The sequence below is a fragment of the Plasmodium sp. gorilla clade G2 genome, assembly GCF_900097015.1.
Source record: "Plasmodium sp. gorilla clade G2 genome assembly, chromosome: 6".
NCBI classification, from domain to species: domain Eukaryota; phylum Apicomplexa; class Aconoidasida; order Haemosporida; family Plasmodiidae; genus Plasmodium; species Plasmodium adleri (nom. inval.).
In genome coordinates this window covers 1,091,544-1,112,966 of record NC_041698.1, presented here as the reverse complement: position 1 = coordinate 1,112,966, position 21,423 = coordinate 1,091,544, and the positions used below count along the sequence as shown (strand labels likewise).

At 19.7% G+C, this 21,423-nt stretch overlaps 1 protein-coding gene across 1 annotated transcript; it reads right to left on the bottom strand.

Annotated features, from left to right (window-relative positions):
* Positions 1-141: 141 nt before the first annotated feature.
* PADL01_0627900 (SET domain protein, putative) lies at positions 142-20,287 on the bottom strand (the record flags this gene model as incomplete). Its single annotated transcript, XM_028681021.1, has 6 exons — positions 142-216; positions 322-429; positions 571-741; positions 879-1,040; positions 1,145-1,259; positions 1,425-20,287. 6 exons carry the CDS (start codon positions 20,285-20,287, stop codon positions 142-144), a joined length of 19,494 nt encoding a protein of 6,497 aa, XP_028537440.1.
* Positions 20,288-21,423: the final 1,136 nt, after the last annotated feature.

Below are 21,423 nucleotides of genomic sequence, written 5' to 3'. Positions count from 1 at the left end.
CACAAATATAAAACATAATAATATAATATATATATATGTAACATTCAAATTAGAACATTTTAGATTTAAAATCTAAAACAAAAAAAAAATAAAATAGAATAAAACATATATAAAATATATATATTTTTAAATTTTGTTATTTTAATTCATTCTTCCTAAACAAGTACTTGAGCCACATAAACATATCAATTTTTTTCCCTCAGATTCAACACCAAACTATAAAAAAAAAAAAATAATAAAATAAAATAATTATACATACATATATATATATATATATTTTCAATATATGTTATAAAAAATCTTATGGGTATATATTATTACCTGATAATCGTATGTTATTTCTTCATGGGCTGCTATATCCCTTTTAGCAAAAATCACAATGTGTTTCAAATTTTGATCACAGCTAACAATCTTACAAAAGCAGTTTGGCTATAAAATGAATAAATAAAAAAATAAATTATAAATGAGATAACATACATAATATGTATATTATTTAATAAATAATTTATTAATATATCTTCATATTCACATAAATATATATATATATGTGACGATATTAATAAAAATTACCTCACAACTGTGATTTATAAATCTGCTGACATTTCCCCATTTTGTTGCATCAATAATTATATTCTCATTTAATCTGAACATATAACAGCTACTTTCTATTTTGTCATAATACTTTTCTCTCTTATCACTTATAATATTTCTAATATATTCACCAATATATTCAATAACGGGCTAAACAAATAAAAATAAATAAATATATATATATATATATATATATATATATATATATATTATATTATGTGTCAATTTATATGATAAAATATATTCCCTTTTGGGTCATATATAAAACAAATAAATTTCATTCTTACCTCTCCTTCATTAATAAATTCACAAGTATATAATCCATATCCATGAATTGAACTTTTCTTTACATATAATCTTAAATTAGATGAAATATTCATTAAATATCTGTAAGACATTGCACTATTAATGTTGTATTTATATTTAACAGTCTTTCTTATATTCTTCTCCTAAGATAATAACAAATAAATATAAACATAAATATAAATATATAAACATATATATATATATATATATCATATGTAAATCCAAATATATTCAAATTCATTCTTACATTTTCTTTTTCATTTTCCTTAAATATTGTTGTATCCAAATTGGAATATTTACAAAGCATGTTGTCATTATATACGACTTCTCTAGTACATCCCTTTATCCTTTTTTTCATAACACTAAAGAAAAAATACATACATATAAATATATATATATATATATATATATATATATATATATATATTTACATATAATAAACAACATAAAAATATATTAGAAAGTAAGTATTTTTTATTTTTATTTTTATTTTATTTTATTTTATTATTTTTTTTTTTTTTATTTACCTGTCCTTCGATTTTTTAATATAACTTTTAATTTTTTCACTCAAATTTTTATACATATATTTAAACAACCTATATTTTATTTGATAAACTACACATGGTAAGGTTAATCCAAAAAAGGCATGAGAATCTACTAATTTATGATATTCCACAGATTTTAAAATATAAGTTTCCAAACATTTGTATATATTTCCATATTTCACATTATAGTGAGAATAATCATTATTCATATCATCACAACTATAATTTTGTGAATCAAATAATGATAAAAATTTCATATAAACCTCATTTATATCATAACCTTCTGCTAGAATAAAATTCTTAGCATCAGATTCTGAAAAATAATCTATATTTATTAGAGGAAACAATATAATTGAAAAAAAGAAATTTTGTTCTCTTAATGTTATAGAAAAAATATATGTAGCTCTTAGTTGTAAAAATATTTTTTCTAATAATTTGGTCTTTCTATTTAAATCATCAATATTAGCATTATTATATATTTGAAATAAGTAATACGATGGCAAATTATAAAATATTCTCATATTCAAATAACCACATGGATAAATTATTTTATCACCATCATATTTTAATATATCACCAATATTTAAAATATTATGACAACCAACTTTTAAAATTCTAGATTGGGAATTATTACTATGAAAATTATATATATAATTATTATAATTATTATTATTATTTTTCATATGTGCTATATTGTCTAATCTTTTATTTTTTCTCTTGTTTTGATAATTTGCAAAATATTTATCATTAATCTTTTTAATATACAAATCATTGTTTTCATTCATAATAATATTTAAAAAATATTCCTTCTTATTTATTAAATTATTATTTAATGAGTTTACTAGATCATTCACATTTTTATTATTATTTGTTATACTTAACCTTTTAGGATAGCTATAAAATTTCGTTTGATTTTTTCTTTTTTTCTTTTTTTTTTCTTCATCATCTACTTCAAATATTTTGTTATTATTATTATCATCATCATTTTTTTCACAATCAACATTACATTCTAACATTTCATTCATTTTTAACACATCCGTACCTAATAAATTTTCTTTTTCATCATAATTAAAATAATTCCCTTCTAGTTTATTTATACTAACCCTTTTAATTACATTAGTTAATTCAAAATATAAATTAATATTTTTAAAATCATTTTCTTTCTTTTGTTGAAGATTCATAATACTATTCATTTTTATATATTCTGGAATATTATCATCATCAATTTCATTTTTTCTATTTTCATTTTCTTCATCATCACTTGTATAGTTTTCGTCATTTGAACAATCAGTTGTATATTCATTACTGTCAATTATAAAAGGTGTATATTTTTTTGTTATTTTATTATTATCAATATTGCTATTATCTAATATGGAACTTTTAGTCTTACAAATATTCTTATTAATACTCTTGTTATATAACCTATCATCCTCTTTTTTATTTATATAACTTGTGTTCATTTTTTTCGTATACACATATGGAATATGCACATTATATATTTTATCATTATCATATAAATTATGAACAAAAGAATTCTCACTTTTCTTTAAAATTAAAAGATCTTCATTTTGTAAGCTTATATTGTTATTACCTATATGAAGAAAATTTTTTAAAATAAAATAACCTTTGATAAGATTTTCTACACTTTTATCGTTAATAATATTTTGTATATCTATATGTTGGTTAGTATCCTGTTCATTATCTTGTCCCTCACTATTATGATAATAATAAAAACAATTATTATTATTATTATTATTATTATTGATACTATCATTATTTTTGTTATTATTATTATTATTATTATTATTATTACTATTAATATTATTATTTATGTCACTTTTTATACTTCTCGATAACAACATGTCATATTTTGTATCCATATAATTATTATCATTATTTTTATTCACATATTTACCAATCAAACCTTCTAATTCTCTCATCATATTTCCAATTTTGTTTTCTTTATTTAATATATCTTGTATGTTATATAAAGATTTCTTCTTATACTTTATTTTTACACAGTGATTTACACTATATAATATATTATCTAATATGTAGTACGATCCATTTTCAAAGTAAAAATCTATAAAATATTTAAGTATATCTTTCATATCTATTTTTAATAATATATCATATAATTTATTTTTATCAAATGACATCTTTTCTTTAACGCCACATAAATCTTTTATTACATCTTCATTATCTATACTATTATTCTTTCTTTTCATCTTATCATTATATTTTGGTATTTCCATCCTACAGTTCCTTTTATTTACTACAATGTTGTTCCAAAAATTCTCATCCATTAATATATTTCTTAAATTAAAATATTCCTTATCAACCTTTAGATCATATAATATATCATTATTCTGTATATCACTCTTATCTGTCTTCATAACATTCATATTATTAGAACCACCTTCCTCAGTTTTCATATTATCATAATAATTAGGAGACATAAAACATTTTTGTAAATAAAACAAATTGTATATCTTTTTCTTATTCCAACATTTATTACACCATATTTTTTTAATTTTATATATAATATGAACAGGGAAAATATCACCATAATTATTTTCGATTGTTTCTTTATAATATGGGTTATCACTACACACATAAGATGATACACACGTATTCATATTTGGAGGATTATTCATATTTTTATAAAATATGGTATCCTTATTAAATTCAATTAAATTAAAACATTTAAAATATCGAAAAAAAGGATTATTACTAGGATCTTTTATAACAGTAGAGTAAAAGGCACAATTCAAATGAAATTTAACATTGCAATCTTCATTACTACAATAAACACTTGCATTATTATAACCACATAAGAAACAAGTTGATTTTATAGAATCATATATAATTTCTTTAACATTATCTTCATCTACTTCTATCATATTTTCATATATATTATAAAAATTTCGATTTTCTTTCCATTGACATATATCCATTAATTTTATGTTTTTTATATTATTATTCTTACAACCTCTATTCTTTTCTTTCGTTTTACATTTTTTTTCTTTCAAAGAAGGATCATTTATTGGAGTGTTATTTATTACATCATTATCTATTTTACATGTTATTTCATTATTATCTTTATTCTCAATTAAATTATTCTTTTCCGATTTTTTTTTATCATTATTATTTGAATCTAAATCTTTTGTTTTGTTATTCTTTGTATTATCACTTTTTAATACTTCAATATCTTTACTAGCTTTTTTTTTCTTATTATTTGTAATAATTTGATTCTTTTTCACTTCATTAACACTATCTTTTTTTTTCTGTGCACTCTTTTTATTATTATTATTATTATTTTTATTGTTGTTGCTGTTTGTTTCGTTATTTTTTTTTGGACCATTAATAATATTATCTGATATATTTATATTATTCTCAGTGTTATCATTTATATTATTATTATTTATATCATCTACATTTTGAAAGTGCAGATCCACTTTCATACTCTTATTATTACTTACTACTGTTTTATTTTTAATTTCTTCATAACAACATTGGGTACAATTTAAGCTCCATTTCAAACATTCACTATGTATATAAATATCATAAAAAGGTATAAGTCTTCCTTTATATATATAATTACTAAAATTACACAAGAAGCATATTTTATCATCTTTATTTTTATACTCAATGGTTTTCTTTATATGTTCATTTTTATAATTTAAATAATTATAACTCTCTTCAATATATTTATAAAGCATTATTTTAACATATAAATTTAATTTGTTCTTAATTGTATGGTGTAATTCTTTTATACATTTTCTCATATATTTTTTCTTCTCTTTATTACTATTATATGAATAAATACTACTAATAACACTTTTGTTTATGTTTATACTAGAACTTGTGCTGTCAATACTTGCATTGTTAATAATTATAATATCGTTTTTATTACCCTCTTTATATTTTAAGCATTCATGCACTTTTTTAATACCACACACATAGGAACTGCCATTACAATTTTGATTATATATATGATCACCATCATTATTATTATTATCATTATAATTATCATCATTATTTTTATTAATAAATTCACTTACCCTATTCATCTTTTTTTTTGTTATTCTTTCTTTATTTACATAAAATGGAAATTCATATATACCTTTCCCATGAAATATTTTATATACATTTATGTACTCATCAGAATTAATTATATTTAAAATCATTTTAATATTTCTTCCCTTTTTATTACAACTAATCCTTTTATTATCATATAATATGTCCTCTTTTGCTTTCTCCCTTTTTAAATAATTATTTTTCTTCACACATTTATACAATATATTACATAGATAATATAAATATAAAAGATATAAACACATATTTATTATTTCATCAAATGGTTTTTGACTTTTCTCTAAATAATCATATAACTTCTTTCTAGCTAATTCATATATATTAAAATATACGCAATTTTTATAGGTTACATTCCTTTGTTTGTTATGTATATATCTTATTTTCTTCTTTATATTATATATTTTATTATAAAATAAACTTAATATATAATACATAATACTTTTCTTCGAATATCTATACATAGGACATTCATTTTTCATATGAAATATTTTTTTAAATGTTGTATCATCCTTCTTCATTTTGTTATTAAAAAAATGATAAAATTCTTCATACTTAAAATATTTATTTGAAAATAGGAAAAGACTCAACCATTTCATATTCACTGTCTTATATTCTTTAAATATATTATCAATAATGTAACAAAATATATTAAAAAAATTATGTATATATATATTCTTATATACTATTTTAATGATGAAATATATAAGTTCATAGAAATTATTTTTATAATTATTGTCTGTATAAAATTCATTCCAACATTTATTATTTTCTTTATATTTTATTATTTTCAAAATATACTCATATTTTATACAACACAAATTACAAATATATAGTAATTTGAAAAAATCATTTGTTCCCTTCTTTTCTCTTATCATATCTTCATTATTAATAAAAAAATTATTCCTATTTACATTATTACTACCATTATAAAGCATACAACAAATGGAACATTTATATATATTCATTTTATTAACAAATAAATTATTCATATCTATCGATTTAATTATATCCTCTTTATAATACATATTTGTAAAAAATATGTTATTATATAATGATATTTTATTCATCCAATATATATAGTCATCATACCAAACAGATTTATCACTATTAATTTTGAAATATTTTATATTATTCAAATTTTTATCTTTACCTTTTTTTTTTGTTACATATTTATCACACCTTTTTGATGACATAAAAATAGAAGAATTATTATTTATTCCTGTGCATTTCTCTTCATATGGAATCATAACAGTATTTTTTTTTTCATTCTTAATATCTATATCATCCATCTCGACCTCCTCCTCAACCTCTTTCATTTGATCATTATACTTTTTATCATTACATAGTTCAACTTGTTCTTGTTTTACATATATTATTTTTTGTTCAATATTTTTTTTTTCCACATTCAAAGTTGAATTGAACATTTCAACGTTCCTATCATCAACCTTATATGACAAAACATTTTTCATAATATTTTCATCATTATTTAAAACCTTGTCATTATTAATTGTATCATTAACATATTCTTCATTCTTTTTTATAACCACCTTTTCATATTCATTCAAAAAACTTCCTTCCATTTTATTCATCTCTTCTTGATATATATTAAAAGAAAAATCATTTTCATATAACAAAACACAATTACGACATAAATATGTATTAGGAGTTATTCTCATAAATTTCGATTTCAATTGTAAATTATTTTTTGTTAAAAAATTATTTATATTATTAATTTTATTTTTACTGTTTGGTATATATATTGTATTATATTCATCTTTATATTTTATGCTTCCATCAGAATCAAAAACATCTGAATAATGAGACATGTTATCATCATTTATATTATTCTCTTCAATATAATATTTTCCGATTTTCCTTCCCTCACAATTTATTAAATTGGTATATCCATCTGCTATACACAATGATGTATTACAATCAATATTATTAACAGATTTGTTATTTTGAATTAAGTATAAGGAATCATTTATTATATTATTTGTCATAATATTTGTTTTATCATTTGTTCCATCCATTATTACATTCTCCCTTTCCACTTGAGTTTGATTTTTCGTCTTTCTTACCTTTACACTTTTTTCTTTACCCTTTTTATTTTCCTTCGTCTTTTTTTCATTATCATTTTTATTTTTTTCATTATCATTTTTATTTTTTTCATTATCATTTTTATTTATTTCATTATTATTCTTATTTTTTTCTATATCATTCTTTTCTTTTTTAATTCCTTTTTTTTTATTCTCCTTATTTTCTTTATCCTCCATCTTAACTTTAACCTTGACACTTATCTTTCTTTTTTTTTTTCTATCCATATATTCTTTATCTTCCATTTCATTTGATTTTATATTTTCTGTTGTTGTTGTTAGTTCATTTTCTTTAGTACCAACTTTTTCTATCACCACATCGTCCTCTTTTGTACTTTCATTTACTGATTTGTTTGCATTACAATTTATATTATCGTCACAATTCATTTCTTTTTTGATTAATATATCGTTCATAGATAGACTATTTAATTTTCTTTTTTTCTTATTATCTTCATTCATTTCATCCTTACATCCATTTTTCTCCTTTGGATAGCTTCCAATATGGGATGCAAAATTTTCAACGACTATATTATTCATATTATTCATATTATTCACATGATTCATATTATTCATATTATTCATATTATTCACATTATTCACATTATTCATATTATTCATATTATTCATACACATATTTGTACTACCCAAATCAACAGAACTATCTAACGATATATTACTTTTATAACTATCTTTATTAATATTTATTATATTCGATGAAGGACTATAATTGATTTGAATAAAATTATTTGCACCACTGGAACAATTATTATTACCTACTATAATATTATTCGTAATATTGTTATTTAAACAATTTATTGAGGTATTATAATTATTTTCCATATTTCTTTCTTTATCAATTATAATATCAGATGTAAATTTTTCAGGACTATTTCTATTATTATTCTGAACATTATATGTAACCTTATCACAAGAAAGCATACTGCTACTACTTCTATTATATAATAATGGTTTCTTTTTATTGCTGCATATTATTTTATCTAACTTTAATATATTACTTTTCAATGAAGATTTACTAGAATTATTATCCTTTGAATTACAATACTGAAATGTCTTATACATATTAGAAGCATTCATTTCATACTTATCTTCATCTATGGTATATACTTCTTTATTTCTATTCAAATCATTTTCTTTAAGTCCTACTTCTTTATTATTTGAAATGTAATTTAAATTATTAACATTTATATTATTATTAATAATAATATTATTTTGACTTTCATTCATTTGGTTAAGATTATAAAAAGTTGCAACACTTTTCATATTCATCACATCACTACTATTATTATTTTTATTTTTAATATACATATTATTCATTTCATTATTTATTGACACATTACAATTCATTATATGTGAATTTGTTTTATTATATTGATCAATACCTATATTACAATAATTTTTTAATAAACCACTATTTTTATTAGGGGTACTACTACTTCTCCTCATACTATGAAAATTTATATCCTTCATATTAGGATTCATACAATTATAAGATATAACATTATTAATACTGTTCATATTGTTTAATATATTTGAACCTATCACTTCATTCACATTTTTCTCATAAATTGTATTATTATAACTATAAGATTTTTCTAAATTACCTACATGAAATGAGTTATTAAAATTGGAGGTACTAAAATTATTTTCTTTATTAATATTATTATTATATGAATCATATCGATTAAAGTTTAATATATTTGTGTTTTCTTTTCTATTTGGTGAAATAATAATATTATTATTATTGAAAGTATTATTCAAAGTATCAACACAATCAATAGGATAGTTCATATTACATATATTAATATTATTATTAATAATATTGAGATTATTTATGTTTATATTAATATTATCATTTATGTTATGAACTTTATCTTTCATATCATGTAAACTATTACTTCGAATTTTTCTTTGCACCATAAAACACGACACATTATTCAAATTGTTGATATTGTTTATATTGTTGATATTATTGATATTATTCATATTATTCATATTATTCATATTATTCATATTATTATTATTTAATATATGATCAGTAGTTGATAAAATCCTAGGATTAGTGCTACTTCTAATATAATTCATATTATTCAAACTTATCGATCTATTAATAGAAGACCATTTCCTACAATCAATTACACTACCATTATTTACATTTGTATATGTATATGTTCTACATTTATTTGTATCATTATAAGGCAAATGAATATCACATATATTATTCTGAACAAGAGAAAAACCATTCTTTTCTTTTTCATTACATATATTTTTATTATATAAATTCTTCACATTACATAAGATATTATCATCATTTATATTATTTGATTTATTTACAACTACAATATTGTTAAAAGTATTATTCATATAAGGTTTATTATCAAATACTGGCACACTTTGTATATTATTTGAATTTAAAATACATATCTGTTCACTCTTATGATGCATATCAACATTATTCGATCCATCATTATTGAATATGTCATTGTCATTTATATGGTTATTCATATTGTTATTCATATTGTTAATGACATCATTATTTTCAATATTATTATTATATGATGCACTTTTTTGAAACATAGTTAAATTTGCCTTGTTTTGTAAAAAAATTTGTGCATTAGTATCCATATTAAATTCAGAACTACAAAGAATAGGCTTGAAATTAATATACTCACCTTTAAAATAATTATTTATATCTATATTAATACAACCATTATGTTTATTATATTCTTTTATATTACTTCTTATATTTATATCTGATACTGTATCTTTCTTTTTATTCTTATCTTTTTCATCTACTATATTTCCATTCATAGCATCTGATAAAATCTCAGTAATCAAAGATTGGATTTTTAATACAACTTTTGTAATATTAATTTTATCTCGATTATTTACTATTAAATATTTATTAAATAAACAAAAGTTTTCATTTTTTTTTTTTTCATTATCATATTTTTTATATGTACCCTTTCTAATTTTTGTCAGATTATATTCTTTTAATTTTTCATTCAGATATGTATTCAAAGCATTTAAAACTTCATATAAAATAAAACTACATCTAAATTCATCTAAATTAAATAAATTGAATAAATCTTTTATTTTTACTCTTTTCTTATTATCTAATAATTCATATACTTTATTTAATATATATTTATTAAACATTTTCTTATTTATAATAATACTATCTTTATTTATTTCAACACCCTCTTCTACTTTAAAAGAATGAATAAGAAACTGATTATTTAAAATAAGATTATTACAAAAATCATCACCATGTTCTTTATTTCTATTCTCTTTAAGCTCATCTAATTTCTTCATAATAACAGAATGTTCTTTTAAGATTGTATCTAAATTACGATCGTTCTTATCAATATTGTGTGTAATCATAATATTTTCATTATTATCTTTTACGTTCTTCTTATTATTACTCTTAATATGAATATTATCATCCTTATTTATATTATTCATATTATTATCATTGTTCTTGGATTCTTTATTAATTGTGTTCATAGTATTATTGGTAGAACTATTTAAAATACTCACATTATTATTACAATTACTATTGCTACTATTACTAATATTATTATTGTTATGATTACTATTACTGGTAGTATTATTATTATTACCTTCTGAATTATTTTCAACCAATTCATTACATATATATGCGTTCTTTTCTATATGGAATTCACTTCTACATTCAACATTCTCCTCATTTTTCAACACATTATTAACCTCATTCGAAGTATAATTATTTACTTTCTCTTCATTAAGTGAATTCTCATTATTTTCATCATTTCCATCTATATATATAACTTCATCTTTCTTGTTCTCATCATTACATATCAGACCACTATTAAATGATTGAACTAAAATATTTTCATCACAATTTTTATTCTGTGAAATATCAATAAATCCATTATCATTCATATGTTCATCACCCATTTTTTTCACACTACAATAATCTTTTGTATTATCATCCAATATTATTACATCTGAATTCATTTCCACTTTTGAATTACATTTATTTTCCACATTCTTTTTTCTTACATAATTTTTAACTGCTTTTTTCAATGTACATATTTTATTTTTATTACTATTATTATCAATTCTATAAAAGCATTTATCATGTGATGGTTTACCACAACAAAAGCATTTTATTAATTTATTTCCTTCCTCAAGTATACTTAAAATTTTTACTAATTTTTTATTTCTTAATTTATTCACATGTCCTAAGTTATCATCTTTTTCAATACTTCCTATTTTTTCTATCTTACAAGAATTAAAAGATTTTTTGACTGACTCATTATTTAAAACATTATATTCCTTATCATGACTATTTTTACTACTATCTAAAATTATTTCTTCATTCGAAATATTTTTTGTATCTGTATCAATATTTTTATTATCCATTTGAATATTCATGTTTACTATTTCTTTATTTATTTCATCCTTACTACTTATAACACATTTGGGGGTATCTTTATTATTATTATTATTATTTTCTTCATTTATTAAAATATCATTTGATTTATTTAAATGATTTTCTAATTTGTTCACATCACCATCAACAAAGGTATGGTCATCACTAATATTATTATTATTATTATTATTTTTAATATTATCATTATTTTTTTTTTCATTCTTATCAACAACCACATCGGACATAATCTCATTTTTATTACTCACCTCAAAACTAAAACAATGGTTAGGTAATAATTCATTACAACTTTTTTCAACCTGAACATCGTCCTGCTTATACAAAATTTTTTTATCTTCTTCATTCATTCCATTCATTCTATTCATTTCATTTATTCCATTCATTTCATCCTTTTGTTTATTCTCATCGTCCAATTTTATAATATTGCTTTCTTTTGTCCTCATCAAACATTTCCCTGTTTGTTTATTACTCTCTTTATTTGAAGTTAAAACCTTTACATTTAAATCATAAAGATAATTATATGTTCTTCCTTCCACCATATTCTTATTACAAGAAACATTCAAGTTTTTTAATTTAAAATATAAATTAGATTTTAAAGACGAATCAAAAGGTAATAAACAGTTATCACACTTTATACAATTATCACATTTAAAATTTCTTGTAATAATATTTAAAATATTATTTATTTCTTTTTTATGATCTTTATAATTATTCAAATTAAATATAAACGGATGCACAATATTAGCACATGAATAATGTATTGATATACCACATGTAGAACAATAAATAAAATTATTTTCATATTCTATAGATCCACATACATAACAACATTCTTTTAATATATCATTCTTTAATAGTTTTATTCTTTTATTCTCTTTTCTTATATCTCTATCATATTCATTTGAAGAATATAATATATATTCTGAACCTTTATTAAATCCATTGTAACTTTTATTATCTACTAACGATATTATTTCTTCAACACTTTTCCTTTTCTTGTCTCCACCTATAATATTATGATCAATATTATTTATATTTACATACTTTTCAATATTATTATTATTATTACACATATTAGATGATATTATATTCATCTCTTCTTTTTTACATCCATTTGTATTATTATCATAAAAAAAAACTATTTGTATACACTTTAAAAATTTTAAAACATTATTAATAGGATTAATAATTCGTTTCTTTTCTTTAACGATATTATTAATTTTTACTTTTTCATTTAATACGTCAATCATAAATATGTTACTATTTATAAATAGACTACAATTATTATTATTATTAATAAGAGTATTGTCATTTGGTGAATTATTATAAGCATCATTCATATGTACCTTATTATTACTAATATTATTATATTCATCATCACAATTATTATCATTATTATTTTCCATGTTCTCCTCTTCATATTGTGTAATAGCCTCCTTTACGTTCTTATTATCTCCCATCTTAGAACCCATAATATGGTTCCCACCTATCTTGTTATGGTTCAAAAAATGAACTTTGATTATTTTACATACATCAAATTCATCATGCTTATCATAAAATGTATTAAAATATATTTTACCATTCATTTTAACATATAGGATATTATAATCAATTAAATTATGATCATTTGTAGAACAAGAAAATATATCCTTATTCCTATTAATAAAAAAAGAATCATTTTTAAAATCAAATAATTCATATAATTCATATTGCGTAATATCCTTTTTATATTGTTCTAGTTTACGTTTTCTAAATATATTCATAGCATTATTACAATTATTATTTACATCATTATTTTTTGGAATACTAATATTATTCATATCCTCATTATTTAATATATATTTTTCTCCCTCTTTAATCATATTATTATATAACGTATTAGATATATTCATATTTTTCTGATACACATAATTATTATTCATTATATCGCCATTATTTTCATATGTTGATAAATTATATTTATTATCCAATATTAAATTTTTATCACAATTTAAATCATATGTATTAATCTCATTTATATTATATATACTGGAGGTGTTCATAAAATTTTCTTTATTATATAACGATTCATTTGGTACCTTTGAAGAATTATAATCATTTATATTTGTATATATTTTTTTTATACCCATATTATTAACATTATTATAATTATCATAGTTTATATTATTATCATTTGAAAGAATATTACATCCTTCTTTATTCATATAATGGTCGTTTAATTTTATATTATTTTGCCCAGAAAAGGTTTCCAATTTAAAATAATTATAATTATTATTATTATTATTATATATGTCATTTAGAGTTCCTTTTTCACTTTGTACAATTGACATATTTGCTTTATCTTTGTCATACAATTTATTATTAAACCTATCAGTCATAAATAAGACACTGTCATTATTTATACATTCCATTTTGTTATTAATACTAGTAGTACTATTATTAGTATTATCAATATTATTATTATTATTATTATTATTATTATCATGACCAATTTGGTCCGAATCCAAATTATTAATTTCATTTTTATAATTATCAATACAATCTTCTATACATTTATTCAAATACTCATTTGTCATATTAAACATATTTTTGATTATAACTCTACCCTTTTTTTCAAAAATACATGCATTTTTATAAATTGGTGTATTAGGCATATGAACCATTTTTGCATTATGTATAATTAACATAAAATCATATAAAAAATCTAAAATAGTATCATATTTTTTTTCCCATATTTTTTTTTTCATTATATATAAATTCATAGGTATTTTTACAATTCTCCAGTATATAGAATAATTAATTGGAACATGAAATGTGAAATTTTTATATTTATCTAATAAAAATAATAAATATAATATACGCTCAATTTTATCATGAAATGTTCCTATACTACATGTTGGACATTTATAATCTGTATTCTTATTAGATAACGTTTCAATATTTCGACTTTCATTTTTATCACAACTTAAATGAATCCAAAATTTACATACATCACATTGAACCCATTTTTTACTACTATCCTCATCATATTTCTCATTACACATAATACAAAAATTCTTCTTCTCATATTCTTTATAACAATTAATACAACAATCTAAATGTAATTCCCATTCATTATAATTAATATAACATAAGTTTGAATAATTACATTTATTACATTTTAAACAATCATCACATTTCCAATTAAATAAATATATATCAGGAACATTTGGAAAACAACATGAACCATGAGCTACCATATTACAATTCTTACATATAACATAATTAGCAACATTGGGTGTTTGTTTATAATCATAAATACTTTCACAACAATAAATACAACGATAACAATCTTTACAAATATATTTTCTATAAGTAATATCACTATATTCAACTGATGGTATATAGTTTATACATCTTCGATATTTTTTATTTTTACTTTTAATATTTTCTTTATTATTATCTACATCACTCATATTATCATTGCTACTATTGTTATTATTAATATTATTTGACTTACTTTTATGTTCACTCATACTTTCATCATTTGAACCTTGAACATTTATACCATCGGCATTTTTGCCGTCATTTTTGTTCTTACCACTTTTACTATCACCATTTTTATTCTTTCCCTTTTTCACCTTTTTAGACAATCCTGAACAACTCGATTTACCTTTCTTACAATTGATATCCTTTTCTTTTCCCTTTTTTTTGGTAGACCCATTAGAAGAAACTTCTAAAGAATTAGAATTACTTGCTGCACTAACCACACGTGAATTATTTTTATCTTTCAATTTTTTAATTGTATTTTTTTTCTTCTTTCCATTATTATTAAAATATCTCTTTTCTTTCTTCAAACTATTCTTATATATAAATTTTTTATATTCCTTCATCAAAGTATTTTTATCAAACCATTTAGTAATTAACACTTCATCTTCTAAACAATTTGCATGGAATTTCTTTTCACAAGTAAAACATTTAATACCCCAATATATATCTATACAATTATTTTCATCTATTTCTTTTTTTTCTGCTTCTGAGCACATATCATATATAGCACTTGATAAACTACAACTATAATGGTCATGACCTTTCATAAATAATATTCTTTTTGAACAAATAGTACATATTTCATTTTTATTTAAAGTATTATTAACATTATCACTCATTTCTTTTTTCTTATCACATTTTTCTAAAATATCAAATCTTTCAAATTCTTTATAATTATTTAATATCTTTATATTATAAAAATATGGTGAATACCAACCTTTAACATCAGAAAAAACAAGATCATTTCTTTTTTTTCCATTTTCATCAATATTATTTATATCATCAATATAATTTTCCATCATGTTATAATTGGCATCACATAATATATTATCTGTGCATAAATTATTTTGATTAACAAAAGTGTTATCATTCATATCATTCATATCATTCATATTATTCATATTGTCCATATTATTATTATCATTATCAATTATATTGATAACATTTTCTTTCATATTATTCTTATCATTCAACTCAACATTTTTATATTTATTAATATTTATACTCGAATTTGATAATCTACTAGACACACGATTATAAGAACTTCTACTACTTTTAACAAATCCATTTTCTTTCATATTATTATTATTACCTTTAGTCAAATCATTTGTTTGATATAATTTATAATTCTCTAAATGATGTATAAAAAATTGTTTATATTTAGGAGAATAATATTTTATAATTCCAACTTTTACTTGTGCCTTTTTCTTATTATCCTTTTTTAATTCAAAACTCACACGATAACCTATATATTTAAATCCCTTCTCTTCATCTTTTAATTCTATATACATATCAGAATTATCCATCTCATTTTTAATAGTCACCTTTTTTCTTATTTTATTTAATTTATTTTTAAAAACATAAAAATTACCATCTTCACCTTCATAGTTTATATCATAATTATCAAAAGATTCTTCAATAATGCAATTAAAAAATTTTGGTCTTCTAAATAATATTTCATCTGTATCAATATCTAAATTTTCTAAATATAAAGACTTTTCAACTTTTTTAAATAATTTCATTTTTTTCTTCATATTAATATTATTACTATTATTATTATTATTTGTATCTACATAAAATCGTGTGTTTTCATCTGAACCTTTAATAACATTTATTATATCTTTAAAATTTTTAAAATTAAAATAAAACTTCTTTTCATCATCATATATAAGACATACATAATTATTATCTTCTCCTTTTACTTTATCCTTTTTATTTATAATTTTTTTTCCCTTCATAATTTTACTATTATTATTTTTGTTCTTTTTCGCATGTTTAATATTTAATTTTGATTTCACATTCTTTTTATCTGTACTTTTATTTTTTCCTTTCTTCACACCATTTAATTTTGTTATATCCTTTTTACTTTTTCCTTCATTACAACTTTTATTTTTCTTTTTTATATAATTCTTCTTTTTCTGTGAATTCTTTTCATCTTTTTTTGAACAAATCGATATTTCACTATTCTTCTTATTCTTACAATTACTACTACTTTTACTTTTACTGCTACTATTACTACCATTAGTACTAGTACTATTACTACGACTAAGCATATTATTATTGTTACTTTTACCTTCAATATTCTTTTTATCATATTTTTTTTTTTTATCATTCTCTTTTTTAATTGCCTTATTTAACACTTTAGATTTCTTTTTGCTATTGCTAGAGTTACTATCGCTCTGGTTTTTATCATCAATATTTTCTTTGGAGTCTTTCTTTTCTTTACCTTTATATTTCTTTTTATTCTTTTTGGAATCGACGTCGGTATCAATGCTACCAACATTATTACTATTATTATTATTATTATTATTATTATTATCATTAATATCATTTTCATCTTCTTCCCTGTCATCCATATTAATATTAAATCCATTCGATTTTTTCATTCCTTCTTTAATTTTGTTATCCTCTTTACTATTATCACTTGTAACATCATCGTTCTCCTCTGATTTCTTTTCATGTGATAATTTTTTATCAACTATATTATGGCTTCTCTTGGAAGATTGTGAACTATTATCCTTATTCTCCTTTTTACATTCATCATTATCATCTGAAAAATTTACTTCACTCATATTTTTTACCTTCTTCATATATTTTAAAGAAAAAATCTTTAAAAACTTTATAGCATAAAGCTTATTATTATTTCTTATATATATAGGATCACTATAAATCTTCACATTCTTATCACACAATATAACATCTTGAATAGCCGTAACTTGTAAGATGTTTTTTTCTAATTTTTCTGTATTTAATATTAAAATACGGAAAAAAGAATCTTTGACAATTTTATATATTAAAAAATATTTCTTCTTTTTATTTGTAACAATCTTACCAATTCTCAAAAACATATCATTGTATATTTTTTCAAACAATTTCTCATCACATTTAATAAAATTTAACGACAATATATTTAGACTTTTAATTTGGTCTTCCAATGTATCAAGTTCTCTTCTATTATCATGATGATTATTTGCATCATCACCACAATTATTTACATTATTATTATTATTATTATTATTATTATGAATGTTGTCATTATTTTGTAGAATAACTCCCCTCTTCCCTTCACATACAAACTCTTTATCAAGTAACACTTTTTTTTTTTCCTCATCATTATTGACCTCTAGCGTTGTATAAATATTTTCTATAACACTATCTTTATTACACATATCATCCGAATTAATACTATTTTTATTATTCCTTTGTTTCTTATTTATATTTTTCTTTAATGTACTCATTTTATTATCATGTGAATGTTTTTTCATATTATTCTTCCTTTCATTTTTAGACACAGAATTATTAAACTCTTTCTTGACCTGATCAAAGGCAATATCCCCTTGAATCATTTGATCCAAAGATGTGTTATAAATTTTTTTTTTTTTTTTTTTTTTTTTTAACATATTATTATTATTAATATTATTTAAATTTTGACATAAATTATCATTGTGTAATCCATTATTAATATTTTCAAATGTATCTTTTATTGAATCTAATTTTGCTTTCTGTAAACACATATTTATCACTCTATTTCTTTTATTGTTTTTATATTTATTAACATATTTTATATAGTTTCTATAACATATGGTTTTATTAAACAAACGTTTGCCCATCATAAAATGATTAAGCACATTTCTTGTTTGCATTTTTCTTCGTATAGAAAAATTAAAATTCTCATATGGAGGGAAATGATTTGTTCTTAAGAATCCTTTATATTTATTACCATTACATTCAATATTTAATATTTTTTTCTTTTTATATTTATTAAAAAATAATTCATATATTTTAGAAGAATTACTAAAGGTTGTTTTTTCTTGAGTTTTATAAGGATAATCATTTATAGATTCATCACAAAATAACATATTATAAATATTTTTTTTTTTTTTTTTTGTCCACCTCCTTTTCCTACAACCATAACTAATATATGTATCTGAAAAAGAATCTTTTTCATTTATTATATGATCACCATTATTTAAACAATAATAATTTTTTTTATCACTAGTATTAGTAAAAAGCTTTTTATCTTTATTTTTATTTTTATAAATCATAAGTTTATGTAATCCATTAATATTTTTCATCATACGATAATTATTATATTTATTTATATCATTATGATAATTCATATTCTTCAAGGACATACAACTAAAAAAACTGCTCGTTTTAGAGCTGTTAATATCTGATTGAAATGTATTTATATTATTTCGGTTTTTTAAAAATATACTCTTTTTATGTTTATCCAACAAGTTGAACATAATATTGTTTTTATCACAACCTATGGATGTATTATAATTTATATTTTCTTTTATATAATTATTAAATGAATTATTATTATTACTACCAGAATGTTTATCATTATTATTATTATTAATATAATAATTATTATAATTATTATTATCATTACAATTTATATCATTATTATTTATATCATTACTATTTATATCATTATTATTTATATAATTATTATGTATATCATCATTTTTTAATTTTAACATATCCTCCCTTGATAAATTGCCACTTTTCCATTTTTCCTTTACATCTTCAATAGTTTTTATAAAACTTATAAATTTATAAGAACTACTATTACTCTCATCTTTCTTACAAATAATATTATCTTCATTCATTTCTTTTATACTTTCCTTTTGAATTTTATCTTCATCACTATTTTCATTCATTTTTATATAATATAATATATATATTGAAAATTTTTATAACTTTTTATCTTTCCTTTTAATATTTATAACATTCTAAAACTTCTTTTCTGGTTCTGTCCTCTTATAATGTTTTACAAAAGTCAACATATAAATAAAGAAAAATGATTAAAAGGAAATTAAATGAAATGAATAAATATATACATACATATATATATATATGTAAACATTTATTTTTATATGAACACAATAAGGTTACATATATAATTATATATATATATATATATAGATATAATTACATATAACTTATTTTAAAAATATTCCACATTCAAGGAATTTCTTTAAATATATATATATGTAATATATATAACCACATACAAAAAAAAATTTAAATAAAATTAAACTAAAACGTCTATTTTTTTGTCCTTAAAACAAAAAATATTATTTAAAAATTATAAATTGAGCAGGTTACTTTTTCAAAATATAATATTTATATATAATGCAAATATAAAATATATACATATATATATATTAAATATATATATATATATTTATACATTTATAAGATAATTTTTTTTTCTTTTCTTTTCTTCCCCTTTTTTTAAAGGTTCATCATCATGAAAAAAAAAAAAAGAAAAAAATATTTCTGTCACAAATTAAGAAAAAAAAAATAAAATAAAAGGCTAAAAAAATAATATATATATAATAAAAGACCATAAACAATAAAAAAATAAAATGAAAAAATAATAAATATAAATGTATACAAATATAAATAAGTAAATTATTTTTTTTTTAAATGTAATGAAATGAAATATTTTCTTAAAAAAAAAAAAAAAATCATAACATATAAAAAATGTATATTATATTTTAATATACATATATAATATATATATATATATATATTATAATATATATGTAATAATATTAGGGGAGTATCAATATAAAAGTATATATTATAATGAATACATATAAATATGTATTAATATTAATATATAATAATATATATATATTTATTATTACATATAAATAATATATTCTCACAAATTTGTTCTTATTTCATAAATCAAATTATTGAGCAATACAGTACAAAAAAAAATAAAAAAAAAAAAAAAAAAAGGAAAACATTTGTTTTTATTTATATTATTTTTTCAAATAATAAC